The sequence below is a fragment of the Anopheles darlingi genome, chromosome 2, assembly GCF_943734745.1.
Source record: "Anopheles darlingi chromosome 2, idAnoDarlMG_H_01, whole genome shotgun sequence".
NCBI lineage: Eukaryota > Metazoa > Arthropoda > Insecta > Diptera > Culicidae > Anopheles > Anopheles darlingi.
The window spans coordinates 52321033-52348894 of NC_064874.1; the positions used below are offsets into that span (position 1 = coordinate 52321033).

Here is a 27862-nt window from a genome sequence, read left to right on the forward strand (position 1 = left end):
AATTCGGGGTTCGAGACCCCGAAACTTTCGACTCCTGGATCCGCCCGACAAGCAAAACTGTTAGGCGTGTTTATGACCCCACTTCGATATCTCGCACAAGCGATTCGTGGTCGATTTTAGGATGAACATGGCTTTCTCTAGCATTATTCTAAAAGCATTAGTAGCAGAAGTATTACACACCTGATACAGTATGCGTAAAACATTTCTAAACCGATTTGGTACGTCTTTAACTATTTAGCTAGATAGTAGAAACACGCCCCAACCAACCAGACAGCATCATGCTGTTGGTTATTGCTATCTTCCTCTCTCCTTCAGCATCTAACCGCACAAACCATAGAACTCACGATTCCGTATGTTCACTGTACGAGTGAACGCGATGTCCGATGAAACAGCGCTATACGAAAGCGCGATTTGTAGATTTGGGCAAAAGACTGAAATAGGTCCCCCCACTTACAGTGAGTTACTGAGTGACCAAAAAATCGGTAATTACCACTTTTTAGATAAACAAACCTTCATAAAAATATGCGGAAACATAAATAATTGGGTAAAAGACTGAAATAGGCCCCCCACTCACGGTGAGTTACTGAGTGACCGTAAAAATCGCTGTTTTACTGGGAAAATGTAACTTTTCCACCCCTACCCCCTCCCCTAATACATTTATTTACGTTTCCACTTATTTTTATGAAGGTTTGCTAATCTAAAAAGTGGTAATTAACGAATTTTTCGGTCACTCAGTAACTCACCGTGAGTGGGGGGGCCTATTTCAGTCTTTTACCCATTTTTAGTGAGTAGGGGGGCCAATTTCAGTCTTTTACCGTTCATCCGTTAACGTTTAGTTTCATGGGTTCAAAGTTAGCGTATGGCGAACGGCGATGGCGCAGTATGGCCCATGTGAAGTTAGCAGAATCTCGAACATCAGAGCTTTTCCGTGATGTTCGAGATTCTGCTAACCTTTTTTTTTCTTTCAAATCACTCAATTTGGTTGGCTGGGTTGTTCGCTGTTTTGGTGGAATCCGCAAATTTCTGTGCCCGCGCCTTACGAAAACTTCCTCAAATTTTTGCTAAAATAATCTCAAGAAAGCCTGGAAAAACTTGTGAATTTTCAATTTACAGGTTCCAGCATTTATATAGTTTAGTGTGAAGTTGAATCGTAGTCTTCAGTACAGCGCATTCGGTTTAGAGAAAGCTTTTACAAACGAACGAATATGGTGGACAAATTGGGTAAGTTTTACTGATGCGGCGATGTAAGTAGGGCATAAAAACAATCTTATCGAACAATGATATCCTGTACCTGTAACCTGTACCACACTATCATATACTGCCTCTTTTGCAAGGGAGGAAATGGAAATAGTAGAAAGAAGGAAGCATAAAGGCCAAGAAGGAGCGTAAAGAATGCATGATTCATCATCTGATACTAGCTGCGTTTACTACACCACTTACAGGCGTGTGCTCCAAACTAGGAAGTAACTTCATTCAAACCGATTCTTTCTCATCCGCTCATTTTTTTTTATGATATCCCTTCAGGTGGATTATAAAAAATTGCGATATTTAGATTAATTATAGTTATCTTTTCTCTTTCCACGAACCCCCAGTAAACAGCGAGGCAAATGCCCGACGAATACAAATGGTAGAAAATTGTTTCGGAACTTCAGGCCAACCTCTGTTTCTACCAGGTCGTGTGCTTGTTGGCGAAGGGGTTTTAACGAAAATGTGCCGTAAGCGTCCAAAGGCACGACAATTTTTCTTGTTCAACGACATCCTTGTGTATGGCAACATAGTAATCGGCAAGAAAAAATACAATAAGCAACATCTTATTCCGCTGGAGGAAGTTCAACTCCAGGCCTTGGAAGATAACGGACGTGAGTGACGACCCATAGAATAATCAACTTTATTCAATTGACTGGCAATCCCATTGTGTTGATAAAATTGTTTCGTTTGTATGTAGAATATCGCAATGGTTGGCTTATACGCACGGCAACTAAGTCGTTTGCAGTGTACGCCGCAACACAAACTGAAAAGCAGGAATGGATGGCTCACATTAATAAGTGCATTGAGGATCTCCTTCGAAAAAGTAAGTGAACCGAAGTGTTCGAACCGATCACATGTCAGACTTCTTATAGTACTATTTTGATAAAAGGTGGCAAAAAACCGGTTGAAACACATGCTGCCGTATGGGTTCCGGATAGCGAGGCTACCATATGTATGCATTGTAAACGGACACAATTTACTATGTTAAACAGAAGGGTAAGTGGCGGTAAAGCAATAATTGTAAACGCGACGAACGCTGGAGTGTTCAAAGAGTATTTACATTGCGTATTTTCGCTTTCCATTTAAAGATCCAACATTAATCATGTCAATATATTTCCTGTTGCAGCATCATTGTAGAAACTGCGGTGCAGTCGTATGTGGCCCATGCTCATCGAAAAAGTTTTTACTACCAGGACAAAGCAGTAAACCGCTTCGCGTTTGTTTGGACTGCTATGATAATCTAACTGCTATGAAAAGAGATGGGGTACGTAATTTCCAGAAATGTTAAGGTGTAATTGTCAAAATTTATTCAGTTGCTTCTGTATTTCCAATATCGTTTCCAATATATTTGCAGAGTAAACCCCTAGTCTCTAATAACAGCAAAACGGGCAACTCTCCGGAGAGTTCTGGTGAAGATGACTCTGGTGATGAAGATGATCACGTTAAAGACAACAATGCGCATGATGAAGTAAGTACCCTAAATTAATCTAGTGAGTTAGCTCAATCTGCAGAGCAAACAACATACGGATTAATAGATAAACTACTTCACCCTACAACTAAACTAGTTTTCCTCACTAAACCAAATTACTTTTTTATCGCTAAATTAATTTGGATTTGAACTGATGTTCTACACGATGATCGACGCGTTTAGGGCTTTACTAGTCACTGTACATCAATTGTGGTATGTGTGTGATAGTAAAACAGACAGCGCCTGCAAATCGATGAGCCTTGAATAGGATTGCAGTTTAAAATATAGATTAATGTAAATCTTTCAACAATCATCCTTAATACCTGTCAACAGCAAGCGTACTCATAGTTGTGATTGCACGTAAGATATATAATGGGTGTGTAGATTATGAATTATTATGTGAGATTATGTGTTCTCGAATTAGCATTAAAAAAAAAGAAAAAAAAGAATTCCTTCCTTTTTCTGGCTCGATTTTTCTACACGCTCTATAAAGTATTTTGATTTCATAAAGCTTTGTTGATTACGCATGCGGTTTTGATAATAGAACATATGTGTCGTTTATTTTTAAAAGTAAAGTAAACAGAACTTTTTCAATAGGGGCATTTCTGGAGGCGCCTCATTGATGTGGGTATATGTGTTTGCAAAGTAAATCCTTTCCTGATTTTCTTTCAAAATTTCATTAAATTTGGTCCAATGGAAGCAAAGTTATTGCGTCTTGTTTTCAACTCGGTATAACGTTTACGGAAACATTTAAATTGCTGCAACAAGTTTATGGTGATGATTGCCTATCCCGTGGCAGAGTTTATAAGTTATAAAGCCCCATCCATTTAGAATCTGGACATACGTTTGTAATCATTGCAGCGCCTATATTTGTCACTTTGCAATTCTGTTAACAGCGTTTTAGTGGTAGTAGTCTGTTTATTTAGTGGTAAATTTTTTGTCAAAATTGATCCACGCCTCCAAAAGTTATCGCCAATACAACGCGAAGGGCAAAAAAAAGATCTGCACACTCATTATTAAAACTCGATTTGGCTGGAGAAAAACCGCGAAAGTCTTGCAATTTCAAATGAAACAGCCGAAAAGTGTAACAAATAACCAATTCTGCAGACAAAAGTGAATCACCAATCCTGGGAACTTCCAGCATGATTCCACCACAAAAACTCGCCGCAGACGTCATAACAGTTCGGCAAATAGGTTTAAGGGTAATTTTAAGGTCGTATCATGCTAGAAAATAGTCACATAGGACCCTAGAGCACAGCTTGATTGCCCAAATCCGTGCAGGGAATCTGTATGAACAACTATTGACCGAATTCAAACCATGCATTTTAATGGACGGTGGAACACACGTAAAAATGAATTTAAAAAATACCAGATAACAGATTTGACTTTGCCGTTCATAGATGGAATGATTTAGGAAGGGTTTGGTTTATTTACGGAGATAAATTTGCCCGTAAGATAATTATTGATTACGCTTTGGAGGTGTGGTGGGAACGGTGGTGGAATTACGAATTCGCTAAGTTTCCTTTCATTATTGATATGGCAATATTGACCGACCAATTGGGTGAATATCGAAGGATATCGAGAAGAAGGGAGTTGGCGCAGATTCGTCATCTCATCGATCAACGCTCATTATTGATTTTTTTGATAAATCGTTTATCTATCGTATTCATCTGATCTGCTATTCTGTAACTTGTATATATTCGGAAAGCTTCATTTACCGACGAAACGAAAACGTTATGCATACATTTTGGCCGTTCAGAAGGCTTGCACCGACCACACAAAAAACTTTACATTAGGCTGAATAACTTTGCTTCCAATGAACCAAATCTCATGAAATTTTTGGCAGAAAATAAGAGAAGGATTTAACTTTCAAACACATATAACCACATCAATGTGGCACATCCAGAAATGTTGCTATTCGAAAAGTCCTGTTTACTTTGCGACAGACCGTGTATATAGTTTCAAGAATATTAGTTTTATTAATAATTTTATTATTGTTTAATGATCAACAGAAGATTAAATTGAATTTCTTCATTTCTCACATGTTTCAATTGAAATTAGATCAATCACTGCTAGTTATCCACGCTAACAATGCTACAGTGCTCTAACCCTAATTAATTATCTTTGGTTTTCTCTTCCAGCCAAGATTCTACAGTGATGATAGACTTGACAAATAATATTTGTTACACCAATCGAGTCGCCGTCATCTTCTAAACTGGATCATTAGTAGTGGCATTGTGAATTTTGCTGGCAGTGTTTTTTCGTCAATCATCACAATCAAAGTTGTTTCAGTGTCAACATTGATTACGCAATTTATAACCAGATTCTGCGCCGCTAAGGCTGCATCATATTTATATTCACGTAGCCCTTTATGTAGCAGAGATGATGACGAGACGAAGTTATAAATGGATATGAATTTTGAAATGATGAGAGAATCACTAAAGATCGCACGATTTATTAAGTTTATTAATTACCATACAGTTCAGACAACGCAGAAGCGATGAACAATTTATACTTCTATAACTATTGATTTAAAATATATGTTTATAGTAACTTCCTTAGATTGGTTATGTTTTACGGTGTTAGTGCTACACGTCGGTTTTTTCGTGGACAATTTTGGAATACTGTTTTTCTTACGTAAATGCAATTCTAATGGAGCAATGATTGAATTTATTCTTGAAACGAATCAATAATGTCAATTTTGTTTTGTTCGTAAAATATTACTACGTAAAAAATAGATAGAAAATAACGAAATATGTAGGATATGGGTGAAAGAAATCTTACAATCTTAGGAATCATTGAATCATTGTGAGCGTCCGCAAGGATGTCATGGAAGTGTAATGGACAATTTCAATAAAACTAGAATTTGAAATACGAAATAATGATTTTTGGGTTTTACAGAATAACATTTCCTCTTTGCCTCATTTGGTTTTCCTCTTCGAATTTTGAGCTGGTCGACTCTACTGTCTCATTTGAAAATTTGAAAGTTTGATCTAGCCAAGGTACTTTAAAAAGACAGGTAGCTTTATGCAGAACAAATCCCCGATCGTATTTTAGAAAAAACTTCAGAGTTTGACATTCACGGGATGGTGGGATGTTTACTTCGGGAACGCTCTTTTCGGAGGTGTTTTCGCTTTTCCGTGGTATTACGACAGTTAAAATTCACGAAAAGGGGCACGAAAGTTGAAGTTTATGCAAATATTCCCAAAATTCTTCCTAGTGTTTCAATATGGTATCGGTCCGTAGGTCTTGCCACCCGGCCTAGAACAAGAGCTAGCTAGCGTTCCTGGACCGTGCTCACTCGCTGTTAAACATAACTCGGTTGCTCGATTGATCTTAAATAGAGAGATGAATCATTAGCCGTGGCCACACGGGGCGAAAACCCTAGCGCAAACGAAAAAATTAATGCCAAAACGGTTTCGCTTAACCCTTACACGCTGTCAAACTTTTATACGTCCGCGGACTTTTTCGCTGAACCCTTGACGCTATCGAACGCTTTATTTACGAAAATGTAGGTTCTTTTCGTATTGTTTTTGCATTTTTAATATAAATATAACAGCAACAGCAACAAAATCGTTAAAAACTGCAAAATTTATTCGGAAATCAACTTCAGCGGCCAAAACACAGATGAAAACAATACGTTTAGCCGTGGCCACACGGGGCGAAAACTCTAGCGCAAACGAAAAAATTAATGCCAAAACATTTACGCTTGCCGTTTACATGCTGTCAAACGATTATAGGTCCGTGGAGCGTAAAACCTAGAGTAAAAGCTGTTTGCAAACGGAAGGGCTCGCAATATGTTCTATTTGTGGTTTACATTGATAGATAGTGATCATTGCTAGTGTGTTCAATCCTTTTCTTCCACAAAACGATTTTAATTTCCTCAACCCGGCCACGTAAACATATCGAAGCGTAAACGATTTGGCATTAATTTGTAAATTTGCGCGCAAATTTTCGCTCCGTGTGGCCACGGCTTTTGACATTTCGGCATAAATTTTCGGATTTTTACCCCTGCCACACGAAGCGAAAACATTTTGGCATTAATGTGCAAATTTGCGCGCAAATTTTCGCCCCGTGTGGCCACGGCTATTTAAACATTCGAAAAAGAGTGAAATCAGGTACTTTCCTTGATAAAACCACCAAACTTGCCCATATCTTCTTCTTCTTCTTCGTGGTTTTGTTGATAAAAAGCGCCCTGCTATGAATGTCAAACAAATTCAAAATGGTGACCTGTCAAAGCGGTTAAGAAGCTACCTGTCTTTTTAAAGTACCTTGCTCTTGGCAGGGCGGCATTTGCTGCAGAGGCAATTCAACGCAGAGGCAGTTTTCTAGTTTTCTATGGGCAGTTTTGTAGTGTGTGTCTGTGTGTCGTGCGTGCGTACGTGGGGGATCGCGTGTGTGCGCCTCTGCGGCCTTGTTTTGGACGATGTTGTTGTGAAAATCCAAGAAAATTGGGAAATTCTTTAATTCCTGCGCGATAAGCACAAAATCAAGTCGCTTGCATCTCCCGCCGTCGTTGCCGGTGTACTTGTAGAACCACTACGCTGCAGCACTGCGAAAAGTAGGGCGAGTCCACAACAGACGGAACCACGAAACCTTTCCGCTCCGGGTAAAGAGCTCCGGCAATCAATTTACCAGCTCACAATCGACCCTAGAGAGTACAGACATCTGCGACACGAGATCCCGGTGTCTCGGATATCCATCGGGACCAGCTCCGGCAAGCGGTAAGATTCGTGATTCTGCAAGGATCTGTTTCCCGATCGAATTCTCCTTCCAGCAATCATCAAGGCAAGATCTTGCAACTAAGATTACGGAGAGCCGATACCAAAGGGAACGAACAGATTGCACATAATCGGTTCAACATCGGCACAACCAGAACCTCCGTGTCCGTGCAGCAAAATTATAGACGAATATATAAATATTCTATTTATTGTGTGATATTTGAATCAAAATGCGGCTTCTAACATTTCGGAGAGCTCCACTTTGTAAGATGTACGTTTTGATGTGGCTAGGTTTGTTCAGCTGGATTATGATATCGACAGTGGTTGGTGTGCGAAAATTTTCTCAAACTGATTTACGGAGGCTACGGTTCGTGAACACTAGTTAACAACATCCCAAGAATGATGATTACATGTTGTTTTCCTTGCTTTATTTAGCGAAAGAGTGCGACGCATGTTTGAGCACGCCTACGAAGGATATTTGCGGCATGGCGTTCCCTACGATGAATTACGGCCGTTGTCCTGCGACGGTATCGATACGTGGGGTAGCTACTCCTTGACCCTAATAGACGCATTAGATACCCTGGCAGTGATGGGAAATTACACGGAATTCGGACGAGTTGTGACTTTACTGAGCGAACAATCATTCGATGCGGACATCAATGTCTCCGTATTCGAAACGAACATCCGTATCGTCGGTGGTCTGCTCTCTGCCCATCTGCTGTCCCATCAGGCCAGCGTGGAATCATTGGAACCGGGATGGCCGTGCAGCGGACCGATGCTGCGAATGGCAGAAGATGTAGCAAAACGTTTGCTTCCTGCATTCGATACCTCCACTGGAATGCCGTACGGTACAGTGAATCTTAGGCATGGTGTGCCCTACGGTGAGACATCTGTAACATGCACGGCCGGAATAGGAACATTCGTTTTGGAATTCGGCACACTGAGTCGCCTCACGGGCAACCCAATCTACGAAAACGTTGCGACCAAGGCTTTAAAAGCGTTATATGAACATCGCTCCCCACTTGGCCTCTACGGCAATCACATCGATGTTCAGACCGGCCGCTGGATTGCACAAGATGCTGGAATTGGAGCTGGAGTGGATTCGTACTACGAGTATCTGGTAAAAGGTTCAATTTTGCTGGAAAAGCCAGCACTGATGGCAACCTTCCTCGAGGGAAAAGCAGCAGTTGATCGCTACTTGAAGCGAGACGACTGGTACGTTTGGGTTAGCATGACGAAGGGACAGCTTACCCTGCCAGTATTTCAATCACTGGAAGCCTATTGGCCAGGATTGTTGAGTCTCTTCGGTAGCACTACAGAAGCCCTTCGTATCCTGTACAGCTACCAAACAGTTTGGCGTCAGTATGGTTTTCTGCCTGAATTCTACAACATTCCCACTGGCGAGGCCGGAACAAATAGGGAAAACTATCCGTTACGCCCAGAGCTGATAGAATCGGTTATGTATCTTTATCGTGCGACCAATGATCCATTTCTACTAGAGTTAGGTGAAAGCATACTCGAAAGCATCGAACACAGTGCAAAAACGGCCTGCGGATACGCCACCATTCGCAATGTGCACAACCATCAGCAGGATGATCGCATGGAATCCTTCTTTTTGGCAGAGACAACAAAGTACCTTTACCTGCTTTTTGATACGAATAATTTCATTCACAACGACGGACGAACGAGTAACATCGTAAAGACTGATGAGTTACATGGGGAGTGTGTTCTCGGTTCCGGAGGTTACATTTTTAACACTGAAGCCCACCCGATCGATCCCATGGCACTTCGCTGCTGCGAAGCAAAACACACTAACATTTTTTCCAACAATGTTCAGCGACGTGGTCAAATCTTTCGTTCCAGGAGGATAACAAGGGCAGAAGAAAGTAGGAAGATGAGAGTATCCACTGATCTATCTATGGATGAAGCAATATCCACAATGGATACTATTGATGGGTTTTCGCACAACCAACGAAGGGAAATTCCTTCACAGGCCGCAGAAGACGACGATAGGGCTGCTGAAGGAAGCGTTTTTGAAAACAAGGATGAACCAATTGCACAAACTGCAGGACCCACTGTAATAGTGACAGTCGGCAAAGAAACTTTAGCAGGATCCTCCCAGGCAAGCAACGGCAGCGAAGGTGGGGAACCTCTCACGGGAACTGCGGCAGAACTTTCGGAAGAAAATAATCAGTTTTCTGAACAATCTGTTACGGATGCGGAAGGTGAAAAAGTGGAGCCCCAAAGACTAGCTACTCCATTACTATATCCAAAACCGGGTGATGGAGTTGTACCCGGAATTGTGAACAGTGATCCGACCAACAATGAACCAGTCGCTACGTTTTTACAATTCGTACAGGGGATATTTCAAAAACCTCAGTTAGAATATGGGTGGTCAACGATTGATGAAGAACGGATACATTCGATGAAAAACATCAAACGTACTGGAAGTACTAACAAGATTAACAGTTCCACACTTCCCTTACTCCTGCCCAATAATTCAGTTAACCATTTACTGACGTGTAGAGCGCAGCACTACACAGAGCGGTTGACGTTGTTGGGAGAGTTTTTTTAAGCTTTCTAGCGATAAATAAACTAGTAAAATTAATTATGGAAGAGTGATGACCAATCTATTTTGCCAGTATCCATACACCGATAGAGAAGATGGAACGACAAGGGTAGTATGGGAAAGGGGGGAAATGTGCCAGTGCACTTACAAATAAAGAAAGAACTCCACGTAGATCGACGGGAGCAAAATATAAGTAAGAATTCTGCTCAGCTTTTTTTACATATATGAGAACGGGCGTATATTTAATTCTCAGCTCAGCTACAAACTTGCAACGTTGCAATAGGAGGTTCCCACAAATGTTGAAAATAAATATTACAGTGATACAAATTCGTATTCGTACGGTTATACCGCGCCATCCACGCCACACGCCACTTGTTATGAACATTATGCAAGTATAACTAGAATTGATTCTAGTACAACAATTATCGTTTGTTGTGACGGATATCACCTTCTTGGAAGAAGGTACTTAGTTTCGTGCGTGGCGATGATTTTAGTGAGGGAGAGTCTGTACTGTTATAATTGCATGATGCTATACGAGCATTAGTTTGCACTGTGGGGATGTGGCACAGCCGTACGAATATGAATTTGTATCACTATCATATACAGTGCAATTTTTGCAATGAAAGAGAGCATTTGCGTAGCTTACAACAGATTTAAGTGCACGAAAAAACTTGAAGAATGTTCTTTTTTCCTAGCATTCGATAAATAAAGTATATTGCAATCGTCGATAATGAAGAATCAGTTATGACTGTATTATTAAGCAGTTATCAGTTTATTATTATGCATTATCAAACCATGTTTAGTACACTATAAACTAGCAATAAAGAACCATGCGGCATGTTTGCTCCTTCGATAGTTCTTCGCAAAATAGCAGAAAATATCTATTGAACCAAAATTATTATGTATAAGCAGAGGCGTCAGTTTGTAGATGTACTGTACTGGACTGAATAAGTTTGCAGTATAGCTAAGAGAACGAAAAAAAAACTATATTCCGACGATCTGCCAAGAGAAACTCAGAATCATTCTGTTCTACACAACAATCCATCAATAATAAAAAAAGAAAACAATTGTTTAGTTTGTATCACTGATCAACTCGTCGCATATTTTAACTAGCTCTTCGTTTTCTTTCGATTTTTGAATTAGCTGCTCGTTGATCGAAATTCGATACAATTCCTCCTTTTTAATTTGCGCCTTCAATTTGGCCGACTCTTGGGAATGGTTGCGGTTTGCCTCGTCTATTTTGGTGTTGGCCCTAGACATAGGAAAAAATAATTATTATATAAATGTATTAAAAATAAAGGATAAAACTGGTCAAAACCCACTGCACAATTCTCTCACAAGCACTCAGTGAGAGAAGTCCAAATAGTCAATTAGCTTGGCGCCAACATTAAAAACTACTAACTTACATTTCTAGTTGGCTTATGGCATGGCTTTTCATCTTCTCATATCGTTGCTCTTGGACTCTTAGACACTCTTCTAACTTCAATACTTTATTCATAAGGTTTTCTTCGCGTTCTTTGTACTCTACGGCGTTTTTCTTCATACGTTCATATTTTCTGAAATAAAGATTTTTATAGCGCCATCAATTAAACGTCTTGACTTAATACACATGAAAGAAAAGGGGGACTTACGCATACAAATTGGAAAATGTCTTTTCCAGAGACTCCAGATGTTGAGCATTTATCTCATTGTCTTGCTTAAGACTTTCACATTCTAGTTCATGAGTTCGAATGAGAGTTTCTTTCTCCGATATCAGTTCTGCTATTGTACGTTCGTAGGCTTCAACGACGTTACTGTAAGAGACATTAAATATCCACTCAACATGATTGTATCTACACATTAAATTTAAATGGATGATGACTCAAGGTCTTTCGTGTGATTCTGTACAGTTCACGTTAATAAACAATACCAATAATTCAGAAGAAACGATTGTTATTAATGATTTTAAACATCTATGCATACCTCATTTTACAGATCGTCTTATCTTTTTCTGTAATTCTTTTAAGCATACTCTCTTCCCTCAGGTCCACGGCTTGCATTTTTTTCTCCATATCTGAAAAGTTATTTCTATAAGAAAAAAAAAAAACTTAATCGTTATAAAAAGCATTTATTACGGGGGTTTTGTTTTCTCATCAAACTGATTCCGTTTAATGATTAAATAGACGAAAGGCGAATGTGAGAGAAACGGAGACACACAGGAAGGAAGAAAGGAAATAAAAATGATAATTTGAACCTGGCCTGTAATAGCAGTTGACATCAGCGTAATTTGGTATTTTTTCAGAATGTATTAATATCATGTTTATTAATGTTTTCCTAGTTTTCAATCAAAAGACTGATTGTGTAGATCTGTCACATAACTTCATACAATCTTCCATTAAGCGAAGCGAATATGCTTCCGTGTATACTTTAAGTTGTTGATTTGCTGAAATCTGTGGCACATTTTCTTCTTCGTAGAACAGATTTACTTCTACCTCTAGACATAGCAAATGGATCAGATATTGCAAAAGGTGATATTGGGTTGTTAGTTGTTAGTTGGTTTTCTTTTGTTTGTTTTCATTGCACATTTTTCAGCCTTTCACCACTTTTTAGATCAATCTGGGAATATTTTTTCTATGACTCATTCTTCAATTTTTAAAACATTTAAAATGAATTTGTTAATGAAATTATGAAAGTGTTTGTAAGTCTCATGATACAAAAACCCCCAACAGCAACTGCCAGGCGATAGGTTTTATTACTAATTTGAATGTATGTCTTTAAATACGAAATTTAATTTCTATGTCCGGTTCCGTAGATATTATCATAATATGTTGGATATGCACAAATTGATGGTAAAAGCATTCGGTCCTATTCATTGAAATGTGATAAAGCTTTTGGCATGTACACGGCGTTGTCAATAATTTATATCTAAACTTACTCATCAGTTTTACATTTCTTCTCAACTTCATTGCTAGCGTCTTGGTCTTGGTGCGCAGTGTGGTCGTCACTTAAGAAAAACAAATACATGTACACTCGTTTAGAATAAAAAAACAATACGTTATATTAAGTAGGTACTAACCTACTTACCTCATATTATTAAGAAAATTGTGTTGTTTTTCTGGTATGGAGATATCGAGCATATTGTTCATTTGCATTAATTCATTGTCCTCCTAAACAAATATAAAACAAAATCATTGAACTTAAATTGTAAGTAATAGTTGTAGGGTAGTAAGAATATTCTTACCTTAGGATTAGTAGTATAATTTGAAAAATCTGCCTGTTTCTCCAATTCGCACGATGCCTCTTCTGAATCAGTTAATACGTCAAGTTTAAGTAACTCCAATACGTTTGTATTGTTATTGCGATTCAAGTTATCAACATTTTGCAGAGGTTCTTCGCCCTGATTCTGGTGCGTCTCTGCAAGAATGTCTTGATTCAACGTGTCAATAGTAGGCGACAAGCGATGTTCATTTACTTGCTCTGGCAACGTAGAAAATACGGAAATTTCGTTGGAGTTTATAAAAGGAGTTTCGTTTGTCCCTTGTTCTTCAACACCACTAGCAGATTTAAACAACAATTCATCCAACAATTGTAGCGGTAGTAGCTTCTCCTCTTTCTCTTGTGTTGGAAATCCTTCGCGTTCCGAATAATTTGTGACTGGTGACTCGCCTGACTCATCAATCGCGATGCACCGATGTAGATCTGGTTCGTTTGGTTTAGAGAAAACCCCAGATTCTGATGGTGTAGGATAGCCGGATTTCGACTGTGAATCACAGTTTTCCTGTTTTGTGGGAAATCCTAAGAGATTAACACAGCGGTCGCCAGATGGTTCAAAGTCATTGGGAGCTATTGTATCCGCTTTCACAATAGTTTGTCGCCTAAGCAGCGGATCGAAGTTTATAAGCACTGAATTCCGCGGCAGAGCAATAGATGCATCCGATGCACTTTTTGTAGCGGTGTCCTGCGAAGATCCTCTGGATAATAAACAGTCGAAGTCGATCGCGGAGAAATTGTCTGAAACAGTAGTGCACACACTGTAACGTCGGGATATGTTCCCACTCCTTTCTACCCACTAAGACCCAGATTATTAAATGCCTATCGCAAAGGAATATATCCGTTGCTGCACAAAGTCAAGGAATATAATTTTACTTGCGTTTTCTATGGTATTCTGTACAAAACATGAATCCCAGAAAACGCATAAAAGCAGAAACTCGACAATTTCAGAAATCAGAAAATTTGAAGGACAGAAGGCAAGAAGCGTACAGCTTGTCGATTACTTTATCGCTATCCCGCTCGGACGTTGGGCAATGCGTATTTGTTTGCTGGTGGGAGTTCAGTACTCCAGCACTCCGGTTTCCGGTACATCCGGTTTTTGTAAAATATGGATCAATTGATGTAGAATGCACTAAATTTCAACATTCCAGACCAGAAAAGTCCAATTACCGCAAATATGCAATAAGCATCCATAGCATTAGCGCTAACATTAGAGTATGCCACTTATACTTACATTGATTGCCTGAAGTAAATTTTTCCTCTTCTACTAACGGACAGCTTCCAATGTTGATAGTCTTCGACGGTTCAAGAGGAAACTTATCATCAAGCCCTCTATTCGATAGAAGTGGAAATTCTGATATTTCAATCGATGCATCGACGCCCTGATTTTCTTTACCAGAAGTATGTGCATCTTTCTTGGGCGAATCGAACATGTGCAGTTTCACACGATCCAAACTGCTAACAGTTGAATTAGACAAGTTTTGATCGTTTGTGTCGCCCAAAGGAAAACGCGGAGCGTCTACAGCTTCAGCGATATCCTCAGTTCTCTTGGGAAATTCGGTAACATATCGAATGTTTCCATTTTCTTGATCAGATAGATTAATGTTCTCCGTTCGTTGCTGACCAGAGACACCCCCGTCGGTGGAATCACGCAGGCTAGATTGTTGACGGTTATTGTTATCGCTCTCCATCAGGTGACTGTTGCTCCCTTCATCAACTATCCATCAATGAGAGAGACAATAATTAAAAACCAATTGTAGATCAGACCGCTAGCATGAAACAAAATATCCTACCGCTCATTGCAGAAACATTCAGGTTTTCGAAGGAAACCTCCATCATTCCATCACTCATTTTTCCGATAGTCTTCTGAAAGTGTAAAACTAAGTTTTTCAAATTAACCTTGTCTTTACCAATAATCTTAGTAAACTTGTTACGACGGTGTGTGTATCGGTCGTTTATTTTTAACCGACCGACACACAACTTTTTTAAGGTTGTGTTGTTTTCCTCTGAAAATTCCTACGCAAATACTGAAAATCAACATCGGTTCCCTATACATTTTTTCGGCCGTTGTTAAACAGACAACAAAAAAGCGTATTTCGAACACGGTGTATCTTTAGTTCGTCCATTTTCCTTATAGTTTCCTGTGTGTTTCAGCTATTGAAGGTTCAGAAATTTGGCGTGGTTCCAGCGGAGTGTAAAAGATTTTCAGAAGGACTTACTGAGTGTGCCAGCAATTTGGGCGTAGAATTGTTGTATTCCTGCACTGAAACACGAAATTAAACAACGAATTAAATCCAAAAGGCCACGATCCACGATATCTAGCTTCTTTTTTTGTTCTTTGTGAAAAACTTAAAAACAACCGCCAAAATTGACATTTCAGCCTCAAGCTGCTAAAGGCCCTGCTACACGGAAGGTTAATTTACGCGTAAATTCACAAATTACTGCCAAAACGTTTATTTTTAACCCTTACACGCTGTCAATGTCAAAGATCCACCTTAATCTTGTTGCTGCTGGTTTTGTTATCAGTTTTTCGTCCCGTAATTCTGAGTAAGTTAATGTAAAGATATATTATCGCAAAGACACGTCTGCAAGTCCGCCTGGTGTCCTAGATTCCTGTGGTTTGTAAAAATTAAAGAGTAAAGATAAACCTTGCTTGAAGGGACGTGGAAATAATTGATAATGAGTGAAGGCAGAGAAATTGAATCACCCATTGGAAATGAAGGAAACACGACGAACTGCGATTCGTCGTCATCTATGACATCCCGCTCATCGAAAAGCCTGTTCGAACCATCCGAAGAATCTTCATTACACAATAACGAGTTTAGTAGTTCCTACTACAGCGGAGATCGTGTGTCCATTCCTGCCGGTGAATGGGTAAGCATATCGACTATCGAAATCTTTAACATTTACTTACTGATCTCCCTTTTTCGATTTTACAGAACGCGTTCAGTTTCCGTAAACTATGGGCATTTACTGGCCCGGGATTCCTCATGTCCATTGCTTACCTAGACCCAGGCAACATTGAATCTGACTTACAAAGTGGAGTGGTGGCCAGATACAGCCTTTTGTGGGTTCTTCTTGGTGCAACTTTGTTGGGACTTGCAATGCAACGGTTGGCTGTGAAGTTCGTAACTGTCTGCAACTTCTGATGAACTGTTACTTGTAATGTGTTTATTAATTCCAGAATTGGTGTAGTCACAGGACTACATTTGGCAGAGATGTGTTATCGACAGTACAAAACTGTCCCCAGAATTTTGTTGTGGTTAATGGTGGAGGTAGCAATCATCGGTTCAGACATGCAAGAAGTTATTGGAACAGCGATAGCAATCTATCTTCTATCCTATAAACGGTAAGAATATACTAGATGAAAGAGTCAGTTCTTTATATTTTCAGTGGTATTCATAATACTAGAAACAAGCTAAAGCTATTATTTGGCAGTGTACTAAAGTTCTACAGGCATATATTATTAACAAATATTTATACTTTTTTTTCAAGAATCCCGCTGTACATAGGTGTGCTTATAACTGTAGTCGACACTCTATCATTCTTATTTTTGGATAAATATAAACTACGCAGATTGGAGCTATTTTTCGGATTGCTTATTACGACGATGGCTATATCTTTTGGTTATCAGGTACGGGAATGGGAAGCATATAATTCATCCAGTATATTTAATAGCATGCTTATTTTTCAGTACATCGTTAGTGAAGTGCCGCAAGTGGATGTGATCAAAGGAATGTTCATCCCTTGGTCCGATGATTATCGACCAGGCACGCTCTTGCAAGGGGTCGGCATCATCGGTGCTGTAATAATGCCGCACAACTTGTATTTGCATTCGGCACTCGTAAAGGTTGTTTGTAATATTATGTTTTTGACAATGTGTTGATTAAAAATAGCAATTTTTCTTCATTGTGTCACGTATAAGTCACGAGATATAGATCGCCGACAACCAAACGAAATTAGAGATGCTAATCGGTACTACTTTCTTGAAGCAGCGGCTGCTCTGCTGGTTTCTTTCATCATAAATGTTTTTGTGGTATCTGTGTTTGCACACGATCTCTATGGAAAAACGAACCAAGATGTGGTATGTAAAGTACTATAGTTCTTCTCGTTGAATCATATATATATATATATATATATATATATATATATATATATATATATATATATATATATATATATATATATATATATAGATAGATAGATAGATAGATAGATAGATAGAAAGATAAAAGAAGAAAAAAGATCGATATTATAGTGTATATTAATAATAGAAAGATAATGAACTTCCCATTAAAACGGCAGCAAATTATTCAACAATTTTTTTTTAAATAATATATTTTAAATAACGCCTTGCACTTCACCCAACCACCCTTTCTTTCTTCCCAATTTTTCCAGATCGATATATGCCTCAATACTTCGTTTTCAAGCGACATTTCGTTAGCCTTTGCTTCCAACAATGCTACTGCGGATATCAACATTTATAAAGCCGGCCTAGTTTTAGGCTGTTTTTATGGTGGTATATCGATGTTTGTTTGGGCTATCGGTATATTGGCAGCCGGTCAGAGTTCCACCATGACGGGCACCTATGCTGGACAATTCGTAATGGAGGTTGGGCGCGATACAATCAAATATGACTTTAAAAAAGATCATAGATTATAGATTTAAAAAATTATCTTCCCAAAGGGTTTTCTAAACTTGCAATGGGTTCGTTGGAAGCGTGTGCTTTTTACACGTACAGTTGCCATCATTCCTGCTTTTTACGTAGCGTTTTTCAGTCGTCTAGAAGATCTCACAAAAATGAACGACGTTTTAAATGCCGTTATGGCATTGCAATTACCGTTTGCTGCCATACCCACTGTTGCTTTAACATCCAATATCGGTGAGATATGAGCAGGGGATGTTTAGATTACCCGTTAAAACATATCTTGATTTCTATCCTATTAACAGCACTCATGGGCAATTTTGTCAACGGAATGTAAGTTTATCGAGTATTGAATTGACTTAATAATATTTTGATTCTTTTTGTTTGTAGGTTTGAAAAATGTTTATCTATTGCTCTTAGTTTTTCCGTCATTGCTATAAACCTGTATTTCATAATGGCCAACTTAGAGCAAGTAGAACTAACTGCTCTCATGATTTTTGGAGTTGGTAAGTACGACCTCTTCCGGTATTGTTTTTTTTTTAAATGACGTAAATTTTACAAACCATTTCAGTCGTCTTTGGCATTTTTTACATAGCATTTAACGCCTATCTTATACTACATATGCTTGTAAACTTAGGAAACGGACGGTTAGCTGGAAACATGGTAAATAGCTTTAATTTTAGTGGTTTATTCTATATTTTAATTTATGAGCATTCTTCTGTTAAGTTTTTAATCCTGGCTTTTATTATGCTTCCCCCCGATTTATCAGTTCATCCAACGATATGTGTTGAACAACAATTGTGCTATAGTATCAAATGCAGAAAGCGTTAACCAGCGGTAATGATGAACAACAATCATAAATAAACTGATCTATCAACAGCCATTGGAATGTATTTAAAATAAACTAATGGCAATTAACGGAAAGGTAACGGTGCTGTGCAGACAATTTTGTATGTTAATAATATCTTATTATCTTTATCGAGATACACTTAAGCCTGAATCAGGAACAAAACGTGATAAATTTAAGTATATTCATTAGCTACTTGAATTAGGATAGAGTCGCTATCGATTTTATACTGAAAGAGGACATCTCACGAAAAGGTTTAAACACGTATAAACAGTGTACTTTATTTTTAATATTTACTAGACAGCATACACGGTTGAGTTCCTGTCTAGTTTTATTTCATTCAAGTGAATAAATAATCCAAAATATGAAATAATGTTTGTTTGTGGAGTTACTGTGTTGAAGGGTTCATCAACTCACCGGTGTTTTTAGCTGTAAGAATGGCGGCTATCAAACATCGCTCGAGCTTAAGGTAGATGAGTTCAAAATAATAATTGTAACGACTAACTGATAATTAGAAGGGATTAATTGCGGCCTCGGCTTATTCGCAAGTCATTCGAACCAATTCAATTCAGTATGTTATCTCAAATTTGACTACTTTCATCGACGACGTGGTTCATTGTCTGACTGGCAGACTTCGGACCTCCGGTTGAAAACGCTTCGGTCTTTAAGGCAGGTAAGAGCGCTGTATGACTTTCATCTATTCAAAACATGTCGCGCGCCATATGCCGCAACACTTTTTTTTATGTGTAAATTTCTGGATGGTGCAGCGTAAACAAGTTTTACGTAAGCAAGTATTTTATTTCTTAGAAATACATCCGTACATTGTTTATAGTTAGTGAATGTGTTCCAACGATTTAACGTACGGTCGTCGGAGCACGAAAATATTGTTTAATGGCCAAATAAGGATTTGTAAACGATTAACTTACTCATCAGAGATATACTCTGCAAAGTAGTCATATAATAAGGAATAATTTGTATCCAATTTTTCATATTGTTCTAGCAAAGTACTACTCGCACAGTCGACCAGGAAACGTTCTTTTACTGATGCAATTCCCAGTTGACTTCGAAATTGTTTAGTGTTTTTCAACTTTGCAGGTGGTATAATTTCTGGATTGAAAATAATTTCACTACAATCATAGTTTGCATACCATTCACTCGGGGTTCTGAGAATATACGATAAAATACGATTAATAATAGCAAGCATCAATAGCATCAATCATGTATTAAATACTTACAATGCTCTTGCCATGTGGGTGCCTCTGTTGTCGGTGCCAAGAAACAGATGGGCTGTGACTTTTCTTATTGTAGGATGAAAATGTCGACTCAAACAAGTCGTTTCATACAGGGACGTACAATTAGCATTGGCGAACTCAGGTTCGTCGTTTAGAGGATCAAACGTACCCGATCCTATAACTTCATCTGTATTCAGGAGAATGTCAAGGTGCTGGTTCATTTGCAAACTACTACGTATAATTGCTATCAAACCAAGAGATCCATTGGGTAGTGTTTGCAAGGTAAGGGTAGCCAAACGTTTTAGGAAGCTCATGTAGCGCTGAGAGGTTACATTACGGCGCCGCTTGAATAATAGAATATCAAGGGTGCTCAAAATAGTTTCCATGTCGCCGTGATTTTTACCTGCATTTGATTATTAAAATATCAGTACATTGGTTAAAAAAGAATTAATTGAATAACTATTCTAGGAAAACGCTTACCTCCATGAACATAGAGAAGATTTTTATAAAAATGCGAATAAAATCTGGCAGGATCGATATTCAACACCTCACCCTGTCCACCCAAAATAATAAACACCGTTTGGATGCAGTGCAAATGTTCTCGATACCCAAGCTCAGCATTTTCAAGTAGGTTGTTCAAAAGTTCTACCAAATCGGCGAAAAAATCTATGTTGATAGTATGCGCGAATTTAGAAAGCACTTCAAGTGTTACGCTCAAGACACGGGAGTCTGGATAGCATTTAAGTATTTTAAAAACAATCATAAAAGCCAGCTTGGATATATTGGTCAACTTTTTGCGGACAATTTGTTTGCTTTCTTCAGCTTTTGTTTCAAATATATCCTTTTCCAGTTCTTGAAGTTTCTTCTTCCGTTTACGCTCTTTTCGAGACATGTTGATTACTCTGGATTTTTGTTTCTCTAGTTTTTGTTTTTTTAGTTCTAGTAGAGTATCATCATGTAGGTTAATTCGGTGTATCTGAAGGAATTTTAAACAGGATATCATTTCTGGATGCACATGGCGTTCTTTTTTCTTGAGCAGCTGATTAATGTGGCGCACAGTCTGAAACAAATAAATAACATTTATATATAATAGTGAAAATCCTTAACTAACTTTAAATCGATATTTTACGTACATGGTATGTCAGATCCAACCTGATATCCGTTTTAAAAAGTGTAGCGAAACATACGTGGACTATTTTTCGAATGCTCTCCTTCACATCGTTCAACATCAAAACAAGGACTTGAATAATGTTTGGAGAGTAATTGAAATACGGATGAGCCAACACTAAGTCGCACATGCATTGTACACAGGTTTGCAAAAGCTGTTGGGTATCGATGGCGATCTTTTTCGATTGGCGCAAACTGCGATGGTAAGAGTCCATGACGGACTCCATTTCTTTTAGATATTGTTTATAGTACGATAGAAGCTTATTCTCAAAGTTAACGCGAGCAAGGGTGTCCTTTTTTACTGGAATATAAAATAAAAATGTTAAATTATAGTGCGGGATTCGTTTTCCATTCAGTCAGGTACATACATTTTTGTTCTTCTTTGTTTACTATACCGATGCGAAATTCTGGTACTATATCCCTAAAAATTTCCGCAAGCGATATGATTGCGGTCTTTCGGATGGAAAGTAAATTTATCCCTCCATCCTTACGAACTGGACGAATGTAGTCCAGCAAGGTATTCATGTTATCTATCCGAGCGTCCGGTGTTTCTAAGATTGCGGCGGATTGAGAACCGATGGAGAGCTGTTTTTCTCGAACTTCCTGATTACGTTTCAACAAAATCTCTGCAAGAGTTAGCACTTTTTGGGGTTTTTCCGTATCATATGTTGTAACGTTAGTACTGCGTTCCAGATCGTCATTGGTCGTGTATATTTTTCGTTCAGTCGATAAGCCAGTTGCATGATTTGGGACAGTTCGATTAACCAATCCCTTTCCCTTTATTTTGATCGGCAATAAATGATTGATTTTCGTTCCGGTCAGTTCTATTTCAAGCTTACGCCGATATGCTTCTTCCAGGCTTTCTACTAACTCGTTTTTTTGTACGATCGCTTTCTTCGATCTATCCTTACGAGCCGCTTGAATCTCGAATCTGCTTCTACCTTTCTGCGAAGGATGAACTTTCTTTTCTGGGAAATTTATAGAGCAAACGTTGAAAAAAGGCGACAATGAGCTATTTTTGAAAAGCAAACTACGGGCATTTACTAGATTGACTTACTTTTAGCCGATGAATTGGCTTTTGCCGACTTTTTCTTTAATATTCGAGCCATAATCAAGAAGTTAGCGAAATCGGTTTACCTGCCTCCACGTGCTTGAACAAGAAAACTGCCTCTGCAGCAGAACAACAAAAAAGACGAGCAAAAAATATCGTTTTTTATTTCGTTCGTTGTATCGTTTATTTCATTTATCTTGTTTTTTCAAAACTCCGATCAGATTTGCGTGGCGTGAAACCTAGGGTAAAAGCTTTTTGCAAACGGGAGGATTCTTTTTGTGGTTTACATCGATAGTGTGTGATCATTGCTAGTGTGTTCAATCCTTTTCTTCAAAAAAACGATTTTAATTTCCTCAACCCGGCCATGTAAACATATCGAAGCGTAAAAGGCGATGGAGGGAAATATTTCGCCACCAAATTTCGCAGCCAAATGAAACAATTACGCAGCCAAAAATCCTTTTGGTTTGGGTTTCGGAAACATGCGCATTGTAGATTAAGGAATTATAAAAAATATTGCGTCTGTAAATGCGGTCAATTTTCAGTTGTTAGTTAAAATGTCGCTTGGAATAGTTGAAGGACTACCAAAAACACGCATTTTTGGTGTGCTGTGAATTGCGGCCTGATACGTATCTGCCTCAAAAAAGAACTACGATTTTCTCTTCGTTTAGTTATATTCTACCGGGTTTATATTCTATTGAGTGTTGCAAAAATTAAAATTCCGCATATCGTAATTTTTGCGCTATAATAGTGGTTGCGTGAATCATCAGAGCTCACCAGTTTTTGTGTAAGTTTCCCTAAGAAACGAACCAGTAAAAAATCAGCTGCCTTGGTTGCTTATTTAATGAAATAATATTGAATATAATTATGAAAAATTGTTATGATATTTCAATGGTTCAAGTTTATTGTGAAACAATATTAAACACAGATGTATGAACGCATTTGTTGTTGCTCGTATTAAGATATGTTTCATTGAGTAAACATGTTTTAGTAGATCAAGAAAGCAATAGTAATTGATTGAATAGTAAGACTGTTTTCTGTGAAACGTGATCACAAATTATGAAGTTCAGACTTCAGTTACCAATAACCAAATAAAGTAAGGAGTAGGATGATACATACACACACAGACACACAGACACACACACACACACGCATATATATATATATATATATATATATATATATATATATATATATATATATATATATATATATATATATATATATATATATATATATATATATATATATATATATATATATATATATATATATATATATATATATATATATATATATATATATATATATATATATATATATATGCGTGTGTGTGTGTGTGTGTGTGTGTGTGTGTCTGTGTGTGTGTGTGTTTGTGTGTGGGAGTGTGAGAGTGTGGTTGTGAGTAAGAGGCTGGAAACAGTCTTTATTATACACGTGTTACTTATAATCATAATTGCATGTTCATTATTAGCTATTAATTGGTTCAAAACATCCAACAACAATGGCTATAGTCCCGGTGGGCAGGAATTTTGTGATTGTTAAGGAATATGAGCTGGAGGGAATGATGGAAATATTACAGAACTATTTTCCTTATTCCTTAAAAGTAAGTCTAAAGCTTTTTTATGCATACCGTTAGGATACTTCTTTCATATTAGTTCAACTTCTATATTCTTCCCGTAGTTTCATGAAACGATCAAGACGTACCTGAATGATAGAGTATGGCACTTTCAATTTTATAGGGCGAAAACATGGCCAGATGATCCGATTTGCTTACATTTTCCTGGTTGTACATACACGGTAGGTGTCGCATCAAATGAAATGTGTTCATAACGTTTAATAGGAGGAACAAGAAATGGAAATCATAGCACCATTTCTAGCAACAAAACTCCTTAATTTTATTTTTGAATGATTTTCGTATTCTTACATAACATATAATATAATAGGATATATCTTATATATATATAATAAAATACAATACACTCAATAACTGGGGCGTATACGAATCGACGACCTTGATGATGAATTTTTCCAGGGTTTCCTCGCGGTTTTACTGTAATTTTAATATTTTAAATTTTGGCAGGAGATTGAATATGGAAAAGTAACAGTTTTTATGATGTTGTTTAACAAAGTGTAAAACTCTCATTAATTATTTTGGAAAAGTATCTACACATTCTATATAAAAAAGAAATATTCTAGAAAGTTTACCAATTTAATGAAAAATGTAAAAATTATCTTATGTAAAACTAAAATTAAACTAAATTAAACAAAATTAAACATAAAGCAGATATAACGGGTCTAATAACTTCTTTTATTTCTCTTTTTAGCCGGATAATAGAACAAACGAGAGCGTAGGAATCTTCTGTCCTCCAGATAAACTAGAGCGAATGGAACTGATTAAAGACGAGGACATTCTTTTCGATTGGAATAGTCCAATTTATATGAATTTCACTCATGTAGGCATTATGCGTATGATGGAAGAGATATTCAGAGAAAAGGTTAAGGGAAAGTTGGACGGGCACATCTTTGGGGACATATATGTTCACGAATTCACGAATGATTTAGATTTACCTTTGGAACCGTTAGCATCGAACGAGGTGATTATGAAACCGCTCTGTATAAACGATGTGAAGGACATTCACGATCTCTACCCGGCCAGCGACATTGAGAGTTTGGAGTTGTTCAATAAATTAGTGCACCAGCTTCCGGGCTTCGGTGTATTCAATGTATCTGACAACGAATTAGCGGCTTGGAGTTTGCAGTCATATTACGGAGGAATGTTTTCTATGCAAACGAAACCTAAGTTTCGCAGAAAAGGGTAAGCATTTAAAAAATGTGCCAAATGTGTGTGTTTAGCTATATTTTTCATTTTTTTCGTAGATACGGCATTCAGGTAGCAAAATCTTTAACGAAGTTGGTCATACAACGAGGATACATACCGTTTGTTGTGATAAGACCTGAAAACGATGCTTCACGAGGACTGTACACTAAATTAGGTTTCCGTAAAGCATTCGAGAGTGTACGAGGTACATTTTTGCCCCACTGTGGCGCAGAAGAAACATCAACGAGAGTTGCTGAAGATGAAAAAGGAGAATTATCGGAAACATTGGCGGAAAAACGCTCTAATTGCGAACATAGCGATGGTGTGAATGGAACGGCAACGGAGAAGGAAAAGCATCGTTGAACTGTTTTAAAATATACTGGAAAAGACGTTACTCTACATAAGACAAAGACAAACACAAAAGACAAAGAGACAAAGATTGGCGCAATGTTTATAATCGCAATTAGAAAAGATATAATCGCGATCGCAATTCAGCAGCCGTAATCGCAGCCGCAACAGCAAAAGCAGCGTAAAAAGCATCATCACCATCAGCGCAGCAGCAGCCGCAAAGCTATCCGCAAAAGTATTAAAGCGTACCTTGCATTAGTGCTGATCTCATGCAAAGATTCATTGTCCAGAAATATCTATGGAATGCACATCTTCTATGTTTTTCTGCAGATAGATAGATTCTTTTATAAAACTCAATAAACCAAAAAGTTTGCTTTACTAAAACGCATTCAATTAAAGTTTCCAACGTTCTCATGAATTGAACATGTTAACATAATTTTTTAGTGAAATAATCATAATTGACCCTTTATTTATTTATTTATTTATTGCAATATAACTCTACACGTCATACCGACCCCCTTGGGTAGATAAATACAAACTTACAACATAGAGGCGTTACAGATAATTACAAACATACATTTAACGCCACTGGTAACATAAAGTGTTGTTGACCCTTGCGCTGCGTTGAACGTCTATTTGCCATTGAACATATTGAAATACACCACATTGCGTTCACAGTGGCATAGCTGCTATAGTTTGTCCTGCTCGGCGCGATATAAAGTAGACCTGTGTATCTTGTTAAGCGGTACGGTAAACGAATTTGGAAACGAACAAGCAACTCTGGTGACTCTACGTCTCCATTTATCAGTTTGAACTTCAGGGGGGCTTCGGTATTTTATTTTATTTCTTCGCATTTACTACTTACATTTTTTATGAGTGCTTATCCTTTCAAGAGTAGTGTGTAAAATTGTGGGATCAATCGAAGCCAAACTGACAAAGGTATAGATTTTTTTAAATCCACCTTTCATACATCGCTCAAAGCATCTCGCGACTTTGAATCGCGATTCACAAAACCTACGTTTTCAAAGTCGGTGCCCATCGTAGCATAAAAATTACTGGACCGATCGATTTGAAATTTTGAAAAAATTATATGTTCGAAATTTCAAATCAATACACTATTTTCCAGGTAGCCCCGTCGAGATTTTATAAAAATTGTTGATACTTTTTTTTTAAATTTTGTAAAGCTCGTTTTCTGAGGCAACATAAAAAAAGCATCACTTTTTCAAATTTAAAAATCTGCCGAAAATCGAAAAATGGGAAACTATAAAAATTCGACGGGGCTACCTGAATAAACTTATAATCTAACAAAAGAATATTCATTTGTACATTTCTGATGACCCAGCACGTGCCTACGAAGGGCACCGCAAAAAGTACATTTTTGCAAACTTGCCTTTCTAGATTGGATGCCATGAACGTAGTTTTGAACAAACCTTCCCCAAAATAGAACCAAATATTCTTGAAAAGTTCTAGTTTAAAATGACATTCACTTGAAAAAAATAAGTTGAATGGTTTCTGCACAATAAATCGTCAAAAATAAGCCTTTTTTGACCGGAAATAACCAAAGCTCCCCTTTAAAGATGGCCTGTGAATAACCAAAGGCCCTCTGTAAAGCCCAGTCCATTTAGAACCTGGAATTGGAGCTGTCGCAACAATTGGAGATCCCATACCAAATCATTATATTACGGGCAAATTTATCTCCGTAAATAAACCAAACCCTTCCTAAATCATTCCATCTATGAACGGCAAAGTCAAATCTGTTGCCTGGTATTTTTTAAATTCATTTTTACGTGTGTTCCACCGTCCATCAAAATGCATGGTTTGAATTCGGTCAATAGTTGTTCATACAGATTCCCTGCACGGATTTGGCCAATCAAGCTGTGCTCTAGGGTCCTATTTAAGTATTTTCTGGTATGATACGACCTTAAAATTTCCTTTAAACATATTTGCCGAACTGTTATGACGTCTGCGGTGAGTTTTGTGGTGGAATCACGCTGGGAGATCCCAGGATTGTTGATTTACTTTTGTCTGCAGAATTGGTTATTTGTTACACTTTTCAGCTATTTTATTTTGCTAGAATCAAGGTAAAAGTCCTCCCGTAACGTTTGCATACGGTATTTTTAGTAGAGTTTGGAAATTGCAAAACTTTCGCGATTTTTCTCCAGCCAAATTTTTAATTTTAAGTTTTAATAATAAGTGTGCAGATTTATTTGCATCGAGTAAGTGCCCCATTGACAGAACGGTATGCAACCGGGTAACAACTAGAGGCACTGCAGCGATTAAAAACATGTGTCCAGATTCTAAATGGATGGGGCTTTACCTTGCGCCTATGCACAAGTCTTCCTTCTTTAAATTCCATTGTCGAACGTATAACGAAGCCTAACATTTTATTTGCCCTGCCAACTAACGTATACATTAAAAAAGGATGTGCCATTCCGAGCAGCTTTCTGGTAGTTAGCCGGAATTTTCGACAAGATGCTCAAAAACACGTTTGTTTGTTTG

General features: G+C 37.9%; 5 protein-coding genes across 6 annotated transcripts; 3 read left to right on the top strand and 2 right to left on the bottom strand.

Annotated features, from left to right (window-relative positions):
• Nucleotides 1-978: 978 nt before the first annotated feature.
• LOC125949980 (uncharacterized) lies at nt 979-10765 on the top strand. The gene is given in 9 exon segments (XM_049677499.1): nt 979-1221; nt 1593-1859; nt 1946-2071; nt 2138-2244; nt 2375-2512; nt 2603-2716; nt 7332-7394; nt 7397-7440; nt 7873-10765. Coding segments are annotated over 9 exon segments (3015 nt in total). The 5' UTR covers nt 979-1205; the 3' UTR covers nt 10013-10765.
• On the bottom strand, nt 10756-15599 carry LOC125949978 (uncharacterized). 2 transcript variants are annotated; one of them, XM_049677497.1, is made up of 10 exons: nt 15475-15599; nt 15049-15121; nt 14490-14972; nt 13227-13996; nt 13070-13152; nt 12921-12989; nt 11969-12073; nt 11638-11799; nt 11413-11562; nt 10756-11258 (listed from the first exon to the last, which is right to left on the bottom strand). In XM_049677497.1, exons 2-10 carry the CDS (start codon nt 15104-15106, stop codon nt 11078-11080), a joined length of 2061 nt encoding a protein of 686 aa, XP_049533454.1. In that variant the 5' UTR covers nt 15107-15121; nt 15475-15599; the 3' UTR covers nt 10756-11077. The 2 variants fall into 2 exon arrangements, with proteins under 2 accessions (XP_049533454.1, XP_049533453.1); XM_049677496.1 differs by having other exon boundaries at nt 15049-15135.
• On the top strand, nt 15441-19109 carry LOC125949979 (protein Malvolio). Its single transcript, XM_049677498.1, has 12 exons — nt 15441-16129; nt 16195-16379; nt 16440-16604; nt 16751-16889; nt 16950-17105; nt 17181-17339; nt 17654-17866; nt 17942-18137; nt 18206-18233; nt 18291-18406; nt 18472-18563; nt 18670-19109. The coding sequence occupies exons 1-12, from the start codon at nt 15935-15937 to the stop codon at nt 18739-18741; spliced, it is 1716 nt and encodes a 571-aa protein (XP_049533455.1). The 5' UTR covers nt 15441-15934; the 3' UTR covers nt 18742-19109.
• Nucleotides 19110-19127: 18 nt separating this feature from the next.
• On the bottom strand, nt 19128-22298 carry LOC125949977 (nucleolar complex protein 3 homolog). Its single transcript, XM_049677495.1, has 6 exons — nt 22204-22298; nt 21515-22114; nt 21113-21447; nt 20460-21039; nt 19983-20382; nt 19128-19910 (listed from the first exon to the last, which is right to left on the bottom strand). Exons 1-6 carry the CDS (start codon nt 22253-22255, stop codon nt 19670-19672), a joined length of 2208 nt encoding a protein of 735 aa, XP_049533452.1. The 5' UTR covers nt 22256-22298; the 3' UTR covers nt 19128-19669.
• A 421-nt stretch (nt 22299-22719) lies between these two features.
• LOC125951423 (uncharacterized) lies at nt 22720-25755 on the top strand. The gene is made up of 5 exons (XM_049680256.1): nt 22720-22981; nt 23669-23800; nt 23878-23994; nt 24522-25012; nt 25075-25755. Exons 2-5 carry the CDS (start codon nt 23699-23701, stop codon nt 25376-25378), a joined length of 1014 nt encoding a protein of 337 aa, XP_049536213.1. The 5' UTR covers nt 22720-22981; nt 23669-23698; the 3' UTR covers nt 25379-25755.
• Nucleotides 25756-27862: the final 2107 nt, after the last annotated feature.